The sequence below is a fragment of the Etheostoma spectabile genome, chromosome 2, assembly GCF_008692095.1.
Source record: "Etheostoma spectabile isolate EspeVRDwgs_2016 chromosome 2, UIUC_Espe_1.0, whole genome shotgun sequence".
Taxonomy (NCBI): Eukaryota; Metazoa; Chordata; class Actinopteri; order Perciformes; family Percidae; genus Etheostoma; species Etheostoma spectabile.
Genome location: NC_045734.1, coordinates 9,663,129 through 9,684,561, shown reverse-complemented (window position 1 = coordinate 9,684,561; position 21,433 = coordinate 9,663,129). Strand labels below are relative to the sequence as shown.

At 38.5% G+C, this 21,433-nt stretch overlaps 2 protein-coding genes across 14 annotated transcripts in view; both read right to left on the bottom strand.

Moving 5' to 3' along the window:
• Positions 1–14,945, bottom strand: part of inpp4b (inositol polyphosphate-4-phosphatase type II B) — a 244,533-nt gene extending 229,588 nt beyond the window's left edge. The window contains exon 1 of one of the 2 annotated variants that reach the window (XM_032499725.1): positions 14,782–14,945. The gene's annotated coding sequence lies outside the window, so the exon portion shown is untranslated. The remainder of the gene's footprint in view (positions 1–14,781) is intronic. The other variant, XM_032499734.1, reaches the window with a different exon arrangement.
• A 935-nt stretch (positions 14,946–15,880) lies between these two features.
• gab1 (GRB2-associated binding protein 1) overlaps positions 15,881–21,433 on the bottom strand; it is a 53,725-nt gene continuing 48,172 nt past the window's right edge. For 8 of the 12 annotated variants that reach the window (XM_032542810.1, XM_032542809.1, XM_032542835.1 and 5 more), the window contains 4 exons: positions 20,705–20,798; positions 19,919–20,042; positions 17,820–17,948; positions 15,881–17,723 (listed from right to left, as the gene is read on the bottom strand). In XM_032542810.1, coding sequence (XP_032398701.1) covers positions 17,565–17,723; positions 17,820–17,948; positions 19,919–20,042; positions 20,705–20,798 — 506 coding nt within the window. In that variant the 3' untranslated portion in view covers positions 15,881–17,564. Of the gene's footprint in view, positions 17,724–17,819; positions 17,949–18,897; positions 18,974–19,918; positions 20,043–20,704; positions 20,799–21,433 lie in introns of those variants that run through there. The other 4 variants (XM_032542815.1, XM_032542845.1, XM_032542882.1 and 1 more) reach the window with 2 other exon arrangements.

The following is a 21,433-nucleotide window of genomic DNA, read 5'->3' as shown; positions in this document are numbered from 1 at the left end:
GAAGAATTGGGATGTTGTGCATGATATACTTTAGGTCTGTTAGCACCTGTTTAGGGCTGCTCGATTTTGGGATAAATCATAATCACGATTATTTTGGTCAATATTGAAATCACGATTATGTAACACGATTATTTCATATGACTTTATAAACATGCTGCATTTATTAAAAAGAACCCTTTCAACAATTCTTAAAACTGAACATTATTGTAGGCTACTTTTTGAACTATTAAAATAATATAAATTTCAAATCAAAGTAAAAAGTATTATTTCCTGTATTTACTTCCACAATCTCTTTAAAACAGTAGGCACAATTTTGGCAATATAACAAATTCCAGCAACTCAATCCACGAATATAAAAGGCTAGCCCATCATCAGGCCCCAGCATAACAGCAAACAAGTTAACTATTAGCGCATGTCTCTAGCTAAATAATAGGCAACAGACTCGGTTATTATTTGTTGCTTTCCGAATTCAACGGAAAGGAGGTGCGCTGTACAGTGTGTTTGTATGGATGTCTGGGTACGGAGGATGTTGAGGGAGTGGATTGCCGTTTCGTTTCTTATTAAATTGTCATAGGTCGCTCTGTGTTTAATTTTCAAGTGGTTAAACAAATTCGTGCTGTTCCTTTACTTGCAGCCACTACCATGTAGCAAATCTTGCACGTAGCATGTTTCTGCTCGTCGTCGGATTCCTCGAAGCCAACTGTTCCCAGACAATGGAGTTGTTTGCCTTTTTTGCTTACCAAACGCTGCTGTGGCTGCCCCTTCTGCCATCTTTACTCTCGCTAAGTTTTTAAATTCCAGCGAGTAACATGCACGCGACCTGCCTCCCTGACAGTGTAGGCTGAAAGCGTTTGGCTTCGGGAGGGGCGGAGTGCGCATGACGTGTGTGCGCGCGCGCCATTCAGAACACACAAGGAATTACAAACAGAACTGGCAAAATAATCGTTTTTACCGATTGTACTATTTTGGTAATCGTGGGAGCCGAAATTGAACACGACCAAAATTCATTAATGCACAGCCCTACATGTTTGTCTGTCAGGAGTGTGTATTATTATTAGTACTATCGAGTTAATGTGAGTATCGAGTATACATGACCTACTGATATCTTTCTTTTGATTAGTATCATCACTTGTCTTGTTTATTACTTTTCCTCCGATGACATATATATTTTCCATGTTATGAGGTTTTTTGCGGCTATATTTACTTTGGATTTACACAGTGGCCACGTATAAGTTTGTCCCTTGCCAATATTTTGTTGACTATTGATCGAGCTCTACTCTCTCTTTCTGAATAAGCATCCTGATTTGGAGGTACTTGATCAAATGCATCTCGTTACAGAGTCCGGCAGCCCGGATGAGTCATCTTTAGTTCTGTTCCGCAACTGTAGATCTTTGTCATTTCCAATCCTGGCAGCCAGTCGTCATTCTCTAACCCAGCCCAACCAACCTCTCATTTTGTCCGCTATGTGTCCTTTTTGGTCTCTCATGCTTGTCCAGTTTTTTTCTCTTCCTCTCTGTTTCAAACCTCTAATCACATAAGGCAGGGCCAGCCACACAACTGACAAATAGCTTCAGTTCTCAGTGAGTCCAGAGACTATTCTTTTTTTTTTTTTTTTTTTTTTTTTTTTTGCTCGTCCAGACAAAATCAATTTTCCTCCTTGTCCAACTCTAGTCAGCCGTACAGCAATGTCCTCGACACTTACTTTCCCAAGCACCATTGTAGAATCGATCGAGGTGGATAGACATTAGAAAAAAACATCTGTGGTGTAACAAACCAAACAGAAAAAGAATGATATTTTTGTTTCAATGTGAAAAAATTTTGGGATCAAATTGTGGTTTTGTTTTTTTATATTAAAAAAAATAACAAACAATTACAAGCACACACTGAGACAGGAATGCGTCCCGAGCCAAAAATAGAAGAAAGCTGGGAGGGAGGGAGACAAAACAACACATGCAGAAAAGACAAACACAATTTACACACATGGACCGACAAGACAAGGGACCAATCACATGCGCAGGTTGAAGTCCGGGCTGTAGCCAAGGCTACAGTCCATAAATACCGGTTGCAACAGCAACTGGTTCCACACTAAAAATACCATCAGAATAAACGCATTTCCGTCACAGGAACAAGAAAAAAAAAGCAAAAACAAACACGTTGGAGAGGAATCTCTAGCCAGCAGTAGCAAAAAAGAAGGGAAAAAAACCCAACCCTTGAGTGCGCAGAATCCATGGTTTGATAGAAGGCTTGCCGCTGCTTGACCGTAAAGTTGTGTAATCCAGGGAGAAGCGAATTTTCGGACCTGAATGACGAGTGGAGATCTCCCCTCAGCTTGTAGGACCGCCTGCCTGGTTGTGTAGTGGAGGACGTTGAAAACAACGTGCGATTGTAGTGGTGTGTTCTCTGCTAGCTTCACCTCCAGCTTTGAAAAGCGTGGTCATGATACTTGCGTTGCTTTTCACGGTGGATTTTAGATCATTCATGTAGATCTGATAGAGCCAAGGCTTGCAGTCAGCAATGCTAGCTGGGCATGGATAGCACTTAGATCCCCATCTGTTGAATCTGAGAAAAGCATGGCTGAGGTAGCCTTTCTGTTCCCAACAATGCTCTGTAATGGCGTCTGTGTCGCCGCGTGGAACTTTGTTCTTTTTGCCATCTGCTTCAAGTAACTCGAACGAGCACAAAGTGGTAAAATATCAAAGTTGGGACCATATAAAACAAAACTATTTGACAATTTGGGCCAGGAGCTACACCTTAAGCCGATCTCTCTCCAGCCGATAATGTGACTGATGCTATGTAGAGCTATGTGGATTTGTTGAATATTCAATACTCTGTGCCCATCATCCTTGTCAGTGCAGAAAAGCATTGTCCTGTACAGAAGGAAAAAAAGCACATTTCCTAGTTATGATTTTTGTATATTTGAGATCAGAGCAAATCTCACTCCCTTGGCGAGTCCCTATCACTTAGCAAAAAATTGGCCTTACCTGCTTGCCTGTTCCCTGTCTTTGACATTATACTCTGAATCCCACTTCCTGGCAACGGACCAAACGAGAAAAAATGTGAGTGATAGCAAAAACCTCTCGCTCACTCCACCAAAGCTGGCACTAATCAGATTTAGCGAGGCTTGAGGATTGAGTTTTGTGTGCGACTGCAATGTCATCAGCAGAGATTCGGAGCAGTAAAACCATTACAGTATTGGAAGGAGGGGTATTGTATTTTTCAATGGGGAATCGCAAATCAGCTTATGATTTGCGTCATTTTCCACTTCACAGTTTCACTGCATTTATTGCACATTTGCACAGGTCCATTAACTAAGCGTGAGATTATTATATTACCAAGGATATAACTGCACAACTCCATTGCTCTAGATACTAACTTTACACTGCATAACGAGGTTCTATTAATTTTTAATAGCTTAAAGAATTTGCCTGCAGATCATACTAATCCATCCTCCTGATACTGGCCTTTTATGCTTAGGACATCAGTCTTCCCATGCACAATATATAAATGTTGCCACAAAAAGTCAAGTGATTTATGATAGAATTTTGCTAATAATAAACATGTAGATTAGCAGATAATCTGAAGTTATTGTAAGTGCAGTATTAATTGCTGGGGAGAAGGGGACCTCAGTTGTGGAATCAGTCTTTGATTATGCAGCTGAATGAAGGTGGCATGGTATTATTGCCTCAGAGCCTTCACTGTAGGAATCCCTTGACTCAAATATAGATGGCCTTGAGTGCTGTTGGATGTATCTGGATATGTTTCTGCCTCTGTTTTCACTTTTTGTTTTGTGGTGTGTCAGCTGTTCACCTGTGGAGCTGGTTGTTTATGAGCTTGGAGCTCGCCAGTCTGGAATATATATATATATATATATATATATATATATATATATTATATATATATATATATATATATATATATATATATATATATATATATATATATATATATTACACTCAACGCACTTATTAGGTACCCCATGCTAGTAACGGGTTGGACCCTTTGCCTTCAGAACTGCTCAATTCTTCGTGGCATAGATTCAACAAGGTGCTGGAAGCAACTCAGGGAGTTTGGTCCATATTGACATGATGGCATCACACAGTGCCGCAGATTTGGCTGCACATCCATGAGCGAATCTCCCGTTCCACCACATCCCAAAGATGCTCTATTGGATTGAGATCTGGTGACTGTGGAGGCCATTTGAGTACAGCGAACTCATGTCATGTTCAAGAAACCAGTCTGTGATGATTCCAGCTTATGACATGGCGCATATCCTGGAAAGTAGCCATCAGAAGTTGGGTACATTATGGTCATAAAGGGATGGACATGGTCAGCAACAATACTCAGAGTAGGCTGTGGCGTTGCAACGATGCTCAATTGGTACCAAGGGGCCCAAAGAGTGCCAGAAAATATTCACACCTGACCCCGCCACCACCAGCCTGAACCGTTGATACAAGGCAGGATGGATCCATGCTTTCATGTTGTAGACGCCAAATTTGACCCTACCTCGACTGTCCCAGCAGAAATCAGGACTCATCAGACAGGCAACGTTTTCCAATCTTCTATTGTCCAATTTCGATGAGCTTGTGCAAATTGTAGTTCAGTTTCCTGTTCTTAGCTGAAAGGAGTGGCACCCGATGTGGTTCTCGCTGCTGTAGCCCATCTGCTCAAAGTTCGACGTACTGTGCGTTCAGAGATGCTCTTCTGCCCACTTGGTTGTAACGGGTGGTTATTTGAGTCACTGTTGCCCTTCTATCAGCTCGAACCAGTCTGGCCATTCTCCTCGACCTCTGGCATCAACATGGCATTTCGCCCACAGAACCGCGCTCACTGGATGTTTTTTCTTTTCGGCCATTCTCTGTAAACCCTAGAGATGGTTGTGCGGGAAAATCCCAGTAGATTAGCAGTTTCTGAAAACTCAGACCAGCCCTTCTGGCACCAACAATCATGCCACGTTCAAAGTCACTCAATCACCTTTCTTCCCCATACTGATGCTGGTTTGAACTGCAGGAGATTTCTGACCATGTCTACATGCCTAAATGCACGGAGTTGCCGCCATGTGATTGGTGCTTAGATTAAGTGTTACGAGCGTTGGACAGGTGTATAATAAAGTGGCCGTGAGTGTAATTATAATGTTATATATATATATATATATATATATATAATATATATATATATATATATCTATGATATATAATATATTTAGAGCCCAATGATATAGCGGCAATATTATTGGCCGAATAGACATTCCTGATTTACACTATCAACACTTAAAATGGCAGATTTATTTTTTATTTTTGAAATGTTGTTCATCAAAATCATTTATAATGATAAATAAATAATTTGAAAGTTGACTGTCATCCATGTTATGAGCATTGGCGTTGCATAGTTTGTCCACCAGAGGGCGCGCTACAACGTTTGTGGCAACATGATTTTTATTGTTGATGTGTTTTTGTTCAAAGGACTAAGTTTCATATCTTAAATTTGTATTATACATTTATTTATCAGAACTTTAATATATTTTTTAGATCCTTGTTCTGTTGTGACAATAAAACAAATTATATTATTTTAGTGAGAAAATCAATAAATAACTAACTACAAATAAAACTAATGTTAGGGAAATCTGTTTGTTTTGTAACGCGTTTGTTTTAATATAAATCGGCATATTGAATTTGAAATTCCCAAATATTATATTGGCCTTAAAAGCCTTTCGATTGAGCTCTCATAATATATATATAATATATAATATAATATATATAATATAAATATATCTTGGAATACAAGCACCTAAGAAACTAGTTAAGTAAAAAATACTCAAAATGATGTGATTTAATGTTCCCATCGTAAAAACAAGATTCATCATCATTTACAGTCTCAAGGAAAACACATCATACAGTATATGGATCATATACTAAGATGCTAATAAGCAGATTTGAAAATATATTACTCTTGGATAAGATGCAAGTTAGGTCTAGCCGTAAAAATCTACTGGTCTTGTAATATGCTGTCAATAATGATGAAAGCTGTTTTACCCTGCAACATCGACCACTTATAGTTATGCTTTTTAGATCATGGTGCTGTGATTAGGTCATTGACACTACGTGACAATTCCTGATGAAGCTGCCATCTCATCACATATGAGTTGCCTGAAGTGCTGTTAACAGGGGTTGCTGGGGGTACATTGACAGTAAACACGGCTCAGTTCTGCTCTGTTTCCCAGTGAAAGCAGCTCCATGGTGTAATAGGCCTTGTCAAAAGTTTCGAGAATCAGCAATTTACTTTAAGACTAGGCTTGCCATCGAAAGGGACTCCGATAAGCTGGAGGCCTATAGAGCAGTGAGCTGGCTTGATGCAGGGATGATTTGACAGTTGCTCTCCCCTCATTTGGTTTCCATTGTCAATACCCTAAAGTTTCAGTGTATGTTATCGCCACATCTTTCTCCTGCAGAAAGATCTATTAGTTCCTCTGCTCAAAATCTCAATCTAAGCTACAGTGAATAGATTCATTAATTCACACTGTCATCATTTTGCCCCTATAGTAGTGAGATCATTATCTGCTTTTTGAGGTCATCTATTGATCTTGTTCACATCTGAATTGCCAGAATATTTAGAGAATCTCAGCTTCTGCTGCCATAATCAGTGTGACCAGTGACAACTAAAGAACATGCTGTTTATTTAAAAGAATAATTGAGACAGTATTCTTGCAGTAGTTTTTGAACAGCAGTCATGACATAGCTGATACTATCCTGTAAGTACATTTGAGCTCTGTGACTTATTGACTTTTGGTACTTAGTTGATCAACAGTTATGGTGAGATTATTTATGTTTACCTATAGATACTAGATATGTTTTTGAATTAAAATAAATTCTTTCTTAAATTGGAAAGGTATGTTATAGGGCTTGGTATATGGGGAAAATGATATCACAATATCTTGAGTAAATACCTCGATGTCGATATTGGGACGATATTGTAGGATTGTCAATTGGTGCTTTTAACAAAATATTATTACACAATGAGATTTTTGATAAATAATATAAGAAATGTCGATTTAATGACGTGTGTGAGGCAATTATAGAACAGCTAGAACAGTCCGCTAAGCAAAGAAAACTACATCCCTTTACTCAAATGCAAATTTATTCAGTCATGTTAAAGAAAAGCAGCACACATGATGAAATAATGAATTAAGGGCATAATTGTTAATTATTTTTGACAAATTTATTTTTAAGCTCTAATGAAATCTTTCAAAATGGCATTCCTGTCTGTTAGTATCAGTTGTTAGTTGTTGTGTTGTTGTAGTATCTGTTGAATTCAAATATTAGAAAAAAATGGTTTTCTTTTTTTTTTTCTATTTTGGTATTGGCGTTGGGGTAATAAACCCTTTTTTGTTTCTTTTTTGTATTTTGTAATTGTAAAAGGAATATTATTGGTTATCGTATTTAGCCCTGAAATTCCACACCAGTGCTTATCTGAATTAAGTGTGTGGATTTGGAGTTGTGTTCCAATCATCAGTGCAGCTCCATTATATGGCATTGTACCCAGGCTTCTGTCAATATCCAGCCCTTCAGCTTATCAGAATAACAGGATGTGGCTAAAGGAAAAGCTACATTAGTTGTGTGCAAATAAATCAATCATACAAAAAGGGTGCATTCTGAAGTTATAGGCTCCCACAAAAAAATCAGTTTAACAGTTGCCAATATGAATAGCAGTGAAAACATCAAGTCAGGATATGTTTAGGGGTACATTTTATGTGTCCCGGCTTGGCATGGGAAATGCCTTTTTAAAATTGGAGTCTGTCCAGTTGTCATGACAATGACGACTGATTTATAGGAGCAGAGGGGAGAGAGAAGCGGGACGGAGGCTATGTTTCCCTCTAAGTTTCCATTGGAAATGATGCTTAGGTGTTCAGTTTCTTTGTGACATGGGCCTGAAGCATGCTGCATCTGCACTAATACCGAGTGGGTAATGAAACTTTTGCCCAACATGCTCACTAATAATGAACAGTCAGTGGTTTATATAGAATATCAGCGTTCTCACAAACGGCTGATCTATGGTGTTTACATTTAGTAGTATGGCACAGGAGGAGGTGATAGAAAAGTAGGAATGAATGAGCAAGTTCTGATTTGAGAGAGGTGGAGTGATATGATCAGTGTTCTTCCCAATCCAAATGCAGCATTCTTCTATGGCTGTTTATCTGCAGAGGACTCACCTTGGTCATGTAGTGAACTAAAGTGATGCCGTATTTCAGCGGTTGAATAAAAGGCATTAATAGCATTCAAATGCAGTTTACTCATATTCAAGTGAAAGTGCATTCATGCTTTTTTCTAATTGTGTTTTATGAATTATTTTGTGTTAATTTGCCCAAGGAAGAAATTAAACTTGGTTGCTGTTGTTTCATACTAAATGTCTAAATGACAAACATTAAAAGGCGGATTTTCTATCTGCACTTTAGCCACTGTGAATACCACTGCTTATAAAGGCACATTAATGGATTTTAGTAGTCATTATTCTCAATGTTAGTGTAAGGGGAAAGTAAAAAGTCATACAATAATTCTCAGTCAAGAGAATTTAGCTTTATTTAAAGGTTTTAAGTCTCTCTTGATATTTAATGTGGCATGTAGATAATATCATATAATGCAACCATGGTTCTTTCAGATCTGTTGATTTTCTTGATTAATCGAAAATCAAGTTGTTGGTCTATAAAATTGTGAAAAATGTTGATCAGTGTTATCTAAAATCCAATATGGAGTCCTCAAATCTGTTTTGGCCACTACTCAAAGATATTAGCTCGCAGCATGAGGAGTGAAGAAACTAGAAAATATGTACGTTTTAAAGGTACTTCAAGCTTTGTATGGGTGTTGCATTTTATTGTCATTGCATCATCCTCAGAGGTATTTTGGCAGAGACTACAGCCAAAAAAAAAAAAACTAAAAAGAAATTTAAAGTAATAAAGCCTCCGATGACACAAAACAACGCATTATCATAGGTTTTATTCCAGACACACAATACAGCTATCTCGTAACAGGGGGACATTAGGGAGGGAAGCACGGCCATTTGAAATACTACCGGGTTTCTACTGATACAAAGCTTAATGCTAATCGTGAAGTATCCTTTTAAGATGGCGAATCAGAATGCTGTATTGCATGCCAAACATCTGTAAGTCAGTGTAGTCTATCAATAGCATCTCACCTGCAGATTGATTTAAAAATCAGTTTAAAAGACTTAACTGTTTATCTCTCACACACACACACACACACACACACATACACACACACACACACACACACACACCTAACCAATACTATAATTCCCACTGCTCATCTTGTCTTTATATTATACCCACTGCTATAATTACTATGAGTCATATTTCTTCATTTATTAAAGTTAGGTACTCGCTCTCTCATTGAGGTAGATGGCCATCAATCTAGAGCCAGGTTCTGTTTGAGGCCGCTATACTAAGTGGTTTTACTCTTGGAGGAATTGTTGGTTCTTTAAATTATAGAGTGTGGTCTAGACCTGCTCTATCTGTAAAGCGCCCTGAGATAATTTCTGTAATGATTTGACACATAATGGTGGTGCTGTTGTATCTTCTTTATACCAACTGTAATGCCACTTGGTAAAAATACCGTAGTCACAATTCTTTACCATTTCATTAAAAACATGTGTTTGTTATACGTTATGTGATCCCATGTATATTGTTTAATTTATGACATTTAATCTCTGAGATATCAATTATGGTATTGGTTGTGCTCTTGTTGCAACTGTAACCAGCAGGGGGCATGAAGCTGCCACTACCCCATCAATTAACTGCTCTAGCAGTCCAGTGATGCCCGCTAGGCCAAACATGTCTCTTGAGGAATGTTAATTTTCAACACTTGCAGTGTGTTCCCCATTATTATGACACGCATCTGCATAATTTACTGAAGTCTATAGTGCTGACTTTTCACTCATACTAATGGTGTTAATTAACCAGGCACCAAATTTTGTTGACAAGAGCACATTGCAATTTTCTGTTCAAATCACCACCTATACAGTATTTGAAGAATCAACTAGACAGTTCCCTAAATTGGTTTTGAAAATGTTTTACATGGTTTATCATGTCATTGTTCCCACCACTGTACCAGGCCCAACAGGACAGCACCCCAGGCCACCTTACAGACTGCTCCCATCAGTCCACGCAGAGGTCCCGGAGGACAGACTAGGCCAAAAAAAGCTCACAAGCGCCCTGCTGCCCAGAAACAGCGTCTCAGCTCGCCTCATAATTATTCCGCTGGCCCTGTTAAGAAGCCAGAGACTCTCTCCCTGCTCCATTACTCACACAGTGCCAAAGGTACAGCAAAATGGAGAGAGAGGGAGGGGGGGAGGGAAGAGAGAGAGAGAGAGAGAGAGAGAGAGAGAGAGAGAGAGAGAGAGAGAGAGAGAGAGAGAGAGAGAGAGAGAGAGAGAGAGAGAGAGAGAGAAGGTCAAGCATGACATGAAAATAACCCTGGCAAAGCCCTCGATGATGACATTACCAGTAATATAGTTATCACACAGTGCCAAACCAGCCACTCACATGAACATTGAAAAAGTAGAATTTAAAAAGAAAATGAGTTAAAACCTGCAAACTGCCGAATGTTCCTCTGTCATCCCATCAGCTACGTCTGACAGCGACATAAAAACTTTAAAAATTCCATTTGAACAAAGCATTAAACCACCTGATGGCAATATTTTACAATCTGCTGTATGTCATAGTAGCAAACACAATCCTATCCCAATGTGAACTTTATTACGATTTACATAGAGATTAAAAGTTACATATGGCCAATGCAATGTAAGACAGACATATGTAGAATGGAGTATTTCTCAAGATGTAGAGTACTCAGGGTGTCACGATTTAGATTTGAAATCGAAATTAATTCACAATCTTTAATATTGAATTAAAAAATGGAATCGTCAATACTGCCACGCCCCGTCGGCTTGTCAAGCAGCTAAACAAGCCCCCAGGAACAGCGCCATGTCTTAATGCAACCATGCAACCATCCCAAAGACTATGCATGGCAAAAGAAACTTCTATATTTTCAGAAGATAATTTTTTTTGGGGGTACATCAACTTACACTTGAAAGGGTCTTGGTTTAAAACGTCATAGTAAACATTTAAACATTGCAGCCGAATCCAAAGTTATTGAACTAGGCATGATGAACACGCCCAATGAACAGGAGCTGACCCGCGGGACTGCGCCCACTCACATTGCCTTGCACGCCCCCATTTCACATTCTGCCAACCGGAAAAAACACATGAGTGGAAGTGCTGCGAGTCGTACCCTCTAAAGCCCCTGACAGATTGACCGTCGGCAGAAAAGACAGTTGGACTGATCAGTCTCCCCGAGTTGGTCAAAAAAAAAGTCCTCGGAACACACCAAACACACTTGAGACACGGACCTCGCCAGACCGTCTGGACAATCATCGGGTTGGTGTGTCACGGCCCTAACATCCCATCCAGTAAAAAGAAAAGATAGGATGGCAACTGCAGAAGCAGGAGACCCATCCACAGAACTTGAGCCCCCTGGTGTGGAAATATTTCGGATTTCCAGTGTGTTATGTTGACGTTTGCGTTGTCAACAAAAAATAACTAAATAAATCAGTTTTCAAGCTCTTCTAGGTGCCATATTATCCCACTGGCAACACGACTAACATGGCAGCACGTTTCCACAGGCACCACAAAAAACAGATGTATCTTTTAAACCAACAACACAAACTACTCTTCCGTTTTGATTTGGAATTAAACTTCCAAGTAACTCAACTCGTGCAAGTGTAATTACAAGCGCCTTAGGCGTATTCATAGCAGCAGACATACAACCTTATTCAGTGGTGGAAAACTCCGGTTTAAGGCATTTAATTAGCATCCTAGAACCTGTTTTATTGTTTTGGTTGGTTTATTTGTGAACTTGAAGGTCATCTTCTGTGAAGAGGACTGCAGTTACAGTAGCAGGTTATTGTCCAATTTTTTGTAACACTAATTTGTGTAAGTAAATGTTTTTCATTTTACAATGTACTGTGGTAAATTGCAAACAGATACATTGCATAATATTCTAGTCTAAAAATGGCATAGCAACCTGTGCTTAAAAAAAAAAAAAACGAGAATTGAATCGAGTTGCAACCCATTGGAAACCGCCTCATAAGGTGTCTGTTTGTACATGGACCCTTTCTTTTTAGGATGTTGTATATTTAGAACGGTCTACAGCTCGCGTAAATGGAGCGCCAGAAAAAAAACTTGGAATACTTGGTACAGCATTGCTGACTCCTTGAAGGCCATGTTGTAGACTGGTGCTGCGGCCATCTTGCCTCTAATTGTGTTCCAATTGCGTTTGGTCCCTTGTCTTGTTTCGGTCTGTGTGTTTCTGTCTGCTTGTGTACGTCTGTTTCTGCGTGTGTTTGTGAGCTCCGGACGTCACTCCTGCTGTTGTGTTTACCTCCGTCCCGTCTTTAATGTGTGTTTTTTATTTTTTTATTGGTCCTGGGACACGTTCTCATGTCTCAGCATATTGTTTGTAATTGTGTGTAATCTTGAAATAAAAAAACGTTTGGTCACAAAAAAAAAAAAAAAATGGAATGGAAGCGTGACATTAGAATTAAAAATGTAATTGAAGATTTGGAGAATGGTAACACCCCTACAGATTTAAAGAATTAAAGGACCCATGGCATGAGAATTTCACTTTTTAACATTAATAGGAGTTCCCCCAGCCCGCCCATGGTCCCTCAGTGACTAGAAAATGCGATAGGTGTAAACCGAGCCCTGTGTATCCTGCTCTGCCTTTGAGAAAATGAAAGCTCAGATGGGCCAATCTGGAATCTTGCTCCTTATGAGGTCATAAAGGGCCAAGGTTAACTCCCCTTTCTCTGCTTTGCCCGCCCAGAGAATTCGGCCCACCCATGAAAGAGAGACATCGTGGCTTTCAAACGAGCAAAGTGCCAGTTGGTCAAGGCCGCACCCCCAGCCTCCACCTTGCCCAGGGGGGGGGGAGGGGGCCTCCTCAAAATGTACAGACTCAGAAATGGCTCATTGTGGGACTGGCTCTAGTGGCTGTAATTCTGCACCAAGGCTGAGTTTTGGGAAAGAGACTTCAGATATGGTATTAGGGGACCACTAAGGTCTATATAAAAGCATCCAAAGAGCACCATGTCATGGGACCTTTAAATGTGACTGTAAAGCCAGCTCATGTGTTGCATTTGAATAAACTAGAGGCCTGTACTGAATTCATAATAATTAGCTGGTTGAGATATTTACATCAGTAGACACACATCACCAATATAAGACAAGTTAATATGGGACGGACCCGCTCATGCACATATCTGAAATCCACCCATTCCAGAGGATTCTCTGGGGGTCTTTGGATCCCATGAGAACCTTTGCTTCAAAAGAATAACCACCTCCACATTTTGCAAAATGAATATTGCTTCATTTTTTTGAAAAATGCAGCACATTTACAAAGATTTGTAAAAATGTGTGTTGAGTGTAGTGCAGTGCTTCAGGGCACTATTAGGGGAGTGTTGAGCCTTGGTTAGTACTAATATAAAAATAAAGTGCATGTACCCGAGTGTAAATGAGAAGGTAGTACAATTTTTCAACCCCAAATTACTCCTGTAGTGGCCTTTTGTAAAACATAGATTTCAAGGGCCTTTGTGGTCCATTGCCTCATTGCAGAAGATAAGCACTTTGGCCTGTTAAGTTAATGGTAAAGAAATTGTTGATTTAATTTAGGCTGTACTGCAGAGCCTCAGACAGAGGAATGTGAAGAGAATCGACTGCACTGAGGGGTGTGGGCAAAGGGAAAGGAGAGCCACATAGTTCTTCAAACAACAGCTCTATCTAGTGGTCAGATGGTTAAAACTACAACCAGGACAGATCTTATTTCTAATCTGGGTTCCTGGGCAAACTGACACATGCTTTAAATTGCTCAAATTTCGAAAGATTCGAGTCTGCCATGACAATGATCTTCATAGAGCTGTACAGTGAAAACTGTAGCAAATCTAAAAATAGTGAAACCAAGCAGATTCAATACAACTTGGATGCAACCTATAGTTCCTTTGACACTTGAGCACTTAGCAGTGTATATTTTACACTGCGGAAACAAACTGTTACACCTGCTAAATTTAAAGTGAAAACAACGTTTCAGATATTTGACAAAATAAATGTTAACACAATGTCCCACATAAGGTGTTTCTGAGGCTTTCAATCACCTTCCTGGGCTTACTTAGCTAGTTGTAACGATGGTGCCGTTTCAAGTTAAAAATTATCTTTCAAACTCAAATTTCTAGTTTCTAATCCTTTCACTGAGGTGAGATTTAGGATAGGCCTCTGGTACGCATACTGGTAATTGAAGTGTCAAATTAATAATATTGTATATACTATATAATACTATTGTTTGTTTTAAAATTGTAAATTAATTGGAAATCTGAAAAAATTAAGTTACCTTTTTGAGGTTAAGATCATTTTGTCGAACTAGCTACTAATGCTCAACTAATTTAGCTAGTCGTTTGCCACCTTGCTCTGTCGCAGATCGTTTCAATAACGTAAGCTAATTAACGCTAGCTAGTTAACGTTAGCCGTTAACCAAACCTGTAAAACATGAAGAATGCGGTTCAGTTTGTGTCTCTGTTTTACATTTGAGACTTCTATATTAACGTTTGCCAACTTAAATTTGTATGAAGGAGTGCGTTAAGCTAATGCAATGCATTTCTAAGACAATTTCTTTCTCAATGAGATAACGTTAAGCCAACACGTCAAAATGTGTTATGGACACTTACCGCTGTTTTGAAGACATTTCCAGATTCTTGCAAGTGGAACAGATAAAAAAAATCCCTCGCTGCATAATTTCATTCAGTTTTAAAGAATTTAAACCCGCTCTGGAAGGAACGAAAGCAACAGTTAGCCTTAATTGTTTAGTTAAGTTAATGGCGTAATAAACAAAAATGGCCACCGGAAATGAAACTCCTTTCTCATTTTGTATCAAGCCTCAGCAAATATACAGCGGATGTCAACTATATGTAACTATATTACTTATATTTTATTACATATCTTTTGTCCTGATTCTATAAGAAGGTATCACCTATTACGAATGAAGTCTTATCTTTAATTAGTATGATACTTTTTTATAATTTATGTGAGAAATTACACAATAAAGTTAAAGGGAAAATACTCTAACAGTTTTTATAATTATATTATAACTATATCTACCTGAATTACATTTACAACTATATTAATCAAATTTCCCTCAATGTTATATTTCATATTATATCATAACCATGTTTGCCCATGTCCAAAAAGATCATGGCTTGATTCTATACTGCCATCTTTGTTTGGTTTAAGAAGTCACAAACATAGTTTAGGAAGACGGCTCAAAATATTTGTTTCTCAGCTGTCGGAGTAGCCTACTTTAGTTAAAGCCAGATATAAGTCTTAAGGGAATCCAGAAATGCACAAACTCTGGATATATTCAGTTTACTTATACTTATTAGGCGATTGAAGACATGTACACGGTTGTTTGATCAACAAGTATTCTGATGATAACATCATACTTGCAGGCCATAATTGCTCAGAATGTCTAGAAAATTTAGTTTAAAAAAATACTATTCATTATTTAGTTGTCTATTAAAACTTTGCCCTTAACAAAATCTAGGAATTAAAAGATGCGTGCATGTCCTGCAAGCTTGTTTAACAATCAATGTTTCAATCCGAATGTGATTTAAAAGAAAGAAAAACGGAAACAAAGAACACTCATCATGGACAGGACATAATCTTACTTCAATTTAGGAATTTTTACTTCCAGTTAATTTCCCCAACTTCTCTTTTCCATTTTGATTCCCTCATCAAAATGGAAATCCTATTGAAAAAACAACACATGCATAAGAGGATGGATTTTATTTAGTCCACTTTTAAAATTTACATTTTCTGTCGAGATTCATTAAAAAAGATAAAGCATCATCGGCCTTGCAGTCCGTATCACAAAGAGACTGCAATGAGGAAAGAGTGAAGTAGAATGAAGATAACTTAATAGGCACATTTTTTAAATGATACATGTTAATCTAATTGATGGCAAAATATGTACAGCAATGATTTTATCTTGTGGTAACACATGCTTGGGATTTCTGAGTGAGAGTTCACAGGTTAGTAAAGCACAGACTTATACAGACATAAAGACATTTTCACTGTCTATAAAAAATGTATCAAGTTGACTACATGAGGCAGTCAATTTCCCAAAACTGTATGCCAGTTCAATTTGAAATAAATTAAACCTAAGAAGAGAGAGAAATGAGGAATATCAAAGAACTTGTGAACATAATTGACCGGCACTTGTCAAACTAAGCATTTTAATAGACCTTTGCAAATGTTCCTCCATATAAATCAAGAATACTGAGCTAAAGTGGACACAACATCCACCTGATGAAATAACTTGAAAAATAAATTAGAAATGGATAGTTGTATTATTAGTACCTGATTTTCTCTCTCTAGCCTAAGTTTGATACCTTTGTATAACTTATAGAAAACCTGTCACGTTCTTTTCAAAACTCACAGTAATTCATTCATTAATCACAAGTCCTGATACCACCTAAGACAGGTACCGGATTCTACCCTGCAGAATCCACATACCTTCGAGTCAAACACGCTGGATATTCCATACAAATAAAGGACACTTTTAGTGTTTATATACATAACACTTTTGTACAGTCTTTGCACTTCCATTATAACAGATTGAAGCATCTCCATGTACAAAGTAAACGGAAATCAAATCATGTTCAGTGGATTAAACCTTGAGTGAATCCAAAGCTTACATTGAGCATTTGGTTACATGTAAAATGAACAAGTTCAACTGCCTTTGCATTCAAAGAATAAAGTAATAAAACTATAAAATTCTGTCGTACTGGGTTATCTTGAGGATCAGGTTTGAAATATGCCTCAGGCACAGATCAGGATGAGTTTCAGCAATTCAAACCAACTCAACGTAAAAAATTGTAAAACTGACCTGTGACTGCTGCCTATGGAAACTTCACTCCGCTCAAACTGAAGCTACTGAAAAATCAACACTGTTAACCAGCTATGCTAAGTAGTAGAGTGTTGCACTGATACAGTATTGTGATCATTTTATTATGTGATTTCACTTACACTCCAAAATAACAAATATTATTATAATTTAAGGAAATGTTAACTGTGGATCAGCCCACCGGCCATAGAAAGGTGAAAAACTCTAATCCAATATAGGAGGCAGTGAATGTTCAAAGTTTTGTGAGTCTGCTTAAGTCAAACCCCGAAGACAAGTCCAGTCATTCCACCTGCTTTCATACTGCATGCAGCTTATTCCTGGCTCACACACCTTCCTACAACTGTACACACAGTGCTGCCCTAGATCTAACAGCAGCGTAAACTAAACATAGAAAGCTACAAAGCTCCACTGGCCCTAAACATTAAGGATCTTGCTGAGGTGAAACATGACAGCTGGACCATCCCAAAGCACAAACCAGAGCCTACACTAGTGTAAATGCCCCAATGGTTTGGTAGTTTGGGTGGTGGGATGGTGGTTGGGACAACAGGGTCACTTGGGTCCTTTGGAAAGGGTGTCTGTCTCTGTGGATTGGCGGCCGTCGTTCCAGGCCTCCCGGGTGCTCTTAAGGGCCTGTGTCCGTTGCTGGTCCACAACCACATAGTCAACACGCTCATCTGACACTGCCATTCCAGTCCCATTGCTTTTTATCTGGAGAACGAAAACATGCAAAAGGCCAGTCTTAAAGATCCTTTAAACTGACTTGTGAACACATGGTTCAGAATGTGGGGGCCGGTAAATTCTTACCTTCCTAGGTGGGGTAGACTTTCCAGGGTCAAGATCCAAATCCAGGTACTCCACCTGTTTGTCTCCCTTTGGCTTCACCATAGGGCTGCTCCCACCATCAGCAGTCATGGGGGCACCAAGCTTCATGTTCTACATAAGCCGGGAAAGAATGCTTTTATTGACAGAAGAACACAGAGTAAGTGACAGTGAAACAACAGCTCATAATTTAATAAAATCTAGCATTGTCACAATAACCAACATTTGTTTGCTAAGATTTAATTTGATTTCCCAAAAAGCTGGTACTTTCACAAAGTATGTTCTGTGAGCCCAAACTGCATTCAACCCCAACTTCAGAGGATTCATGGGGCAAGTAGTGAATACTAGCACTACTTAGAACTAAGCTGAACATTGTTTAATTATGAGAATAGATTTGTTTAATCAGTAAACATCTTTTCATGAAGCTTGCCGGATCAAACAAGCACCAGGCTGGCAGTTTGTTCGCTAAAGCATGAATTCATCATTTTGCTGATACAGCCAACAAAAATGCCCACCAATCCAACATGCCAAAACTCCAGTTGTTTCAAAGCTATCCAATAAAAAACAAATAACTTTGCAAAGCAACTCAGATTTTTACATATTTTAAATATGAATTCTGAAAAGGTTTTTTGTATTATTATTTTTGTTGTTTAGTTTATGGTGCTTTTTCTTAATTTTTATACTGAAACAAAGCACTGGGTCAGTGACATCACTTTGTGATGACATCAAATTTAAGATAAGGATAGAATACTGGTATTGTGACAACACTAAGGTACATGTCTAACCTATAGGTAGTGTTAAATTGTAACTATAAGTGGGGTGGAGTTATTAGAACTAAGATGGTGGTAAAAATAGGACAAACTAATTGTAAGGAAAGTGATGGGATCTAAAAATCACTGCAAACTCTGTATCCAAGCCACAATTTCTAGCAGGTGTTGGGGCATAAAAGCACAGCAAAGTATGTACTTGCTGAATATCTGATCTAATGATAACACTGGAAACGGGTAACCTCTGGCGTTCTGACAGGGCAAGCCATGCATGTCTAACCTGGCACCCTGCTCACCTCCTCTACGGTGTCAAGTTCCTCCACCTCCCTCTTAACAGGGGTGATGGGGACTGTGCAGTAGAAGGACTCCTCTCTACACAGAGTGAGAAGGAAGCCGTGACAAAGGAAAAAAAGAGAAAGAGCAGATGGTCAAGACCAAAAATGCAGGAAAAAGAAAATGGATGAAGCCAGAGCCTGGTGAAGCCAAAGAAATAAGGAACTAGGGAGAAAGAGATGAACACGAGTGATGAAAAAACAGGAAGTCAGCAGACAATTTCATAGCAAATGTTGGAAAAGGTTAAATTGTTCTAGCAGGAAAAAACAGGAAAATTATACAGTACATCTAATACCCAAACTGTACGAGAAAGAATCTCAGACAAAAAAAAAGTTATCCCATCAGTCTACGGCTGATGTACCAAATATTATTCTGGGTACATTCGCCAATTGTGCATGTTTCCACAGGTTTTACTTATTGACTAAAATATACTTTATTTTGATTACATTTTAACCAATGCCTAAAACAAAAAGACTGGATCTTTTGAACTACAGTAAGGGTACTGATTTGACAAAACAAGCATTTTTTTCAAAGAACACAGTACCTGAAAAGCAAAAAGGAAAGAGAGCGGCAAAACAAAAGGAAACTGCAAAGAAAAGAGTTGAAGTGTCGAGGAGTCCATCTGCAGCAACCAGTAATTTGTCTACACTAATGTATGCCTTGGGGAGAGGAGCAAGAACTCATTTCTAATACTTTCTGTACAACTAGTACAGCTTAACATTCTTGGTTGCATGGTAATCAACCCTGAAAACTTTTGTCTGACTCAAACAAACTTTCTCCTGCATTTATGGTGCATCTGTTTTCTGTCTTTGGACATTATATGTGTTAAATGGTTTCAACAAACCCCGAAAAAACAGATCACAATAAAAATCGAGTTAGACAGTCAGCACATCTTTTTGTTGCTTTGATTATCTGCGATTTAAAAATAGAAGAAAAAAAAATCATGCAACTTCGTATATCAGAGGATAGTTGTGTGTTACATACTGGTTCATCTGTGGACATATTAGAGACCATGGGTACATAATTCTCATCCCAGTCCTCAGAGTCAGTGCTGGAGGCCGTACTATGCACTGACGGGGGTCTCGTGGGCATTGGAAACCTAGAGAGACTGAGCAGCATTCACAATTTTTACACACCAACTTCCAGACAAACGCAGTCTCTGGTGAGCAAAAAAATATAACACATAAGACACAAGAGCGAGAGCTATAAACCATTGCAGCCAAGGGAGTCCCTGCAGCACAAAGCACGGAACTACACCTCATCCCAGATAAGACAACAAACTTCATTCAGTATAATGTAGCTCTGAAGCATATCCCAGACCAGTTTGTAGGAGCAGTGCTACTTTGGTCTAAAGGTGACTACAGTAATGCATGAAGTGTTAGTGCCTACTTATTTAGTTAACTGTGTCCACTACAAAAGGGAATGTTCACACCAAATAAGATTTTTACAACAAAAATAGAAGAGAAAATCTTTGTGTGGGAATAAAACAAGCAGTTAGAGCAATGCACACCGTTTCCGTAACAAGATCAGCTGCTTTAGTCACCTGGAGATGAAGTATAGCATTTTTTTATTTTCCTGTGCCTTGTGCTCCACTGAAAAGTAACAATTTTTCTTAACATTGAAAAGCACTCCTCTCCTTCTAATAATAAGAAACAAGTGACATTAAAAAAAAAAAAAAAAAAATTCTAAGCAGAGTAGTGTGAACAAGCCCTTAGCTATTGGTAAAATGCAGAACTATGAGAAATACTGAGAATCATTCTAGATACTTACTCCCGAGCGAATGACCGTGTGACAGGCGAGCGTACAGGCGTACAGGGCTCCTCCCATTCCGGCAATGGTTTTATCTCCAGTGGAGCGGGTCTTCCTGAAGCAAGGTATACATACCAATCAGTCACCACTTCCTTAAGCTACATGCATGTAAGGCTGACAAAGGTCAACGACAGGCAACGTGCATATAATGTGGAGTCAATCAACCAATGTGTTCATGTAATTCTTTCCAATGCAGATCAAGACTTGAAGAAATGACTGCATGATGAATGTAAATGTGATCAAGCTTAAATTTTGAAAAAAGAATCTAAATGTATCAGTACTTGTTTAGAACAATGACAAACAGCTGAACAGTAGAGTTGAAAAATACATCAAAAAGTGCTTAAAAAAATACAAACATCTTAAAGAAAAAAGCCTATTTGCAATGCAACTTTTTTTTCCTTTTTCTTTTTTTTTTACAAATTACAAAATCATTACTGAATCAATAAATAATATTTGGCAGCATCAATTATATACTTCATAAAGAAGGTAGCCACTGCAAATACATACTGTATGTACACAAGCAGGAGAGATCATCTGTGTCTCAAAGTCTCTCGTTCTTTCATTAGATTATATCATTGTTTAATTTCCTCCTGAGGACCTATGTACTACTTTCCAGAGGTATGGGAGTGTTTAGACACATTATTTCTGTTGCGGCTGCTGAAAGTGTGTTTCGGAAGCACTATATATATA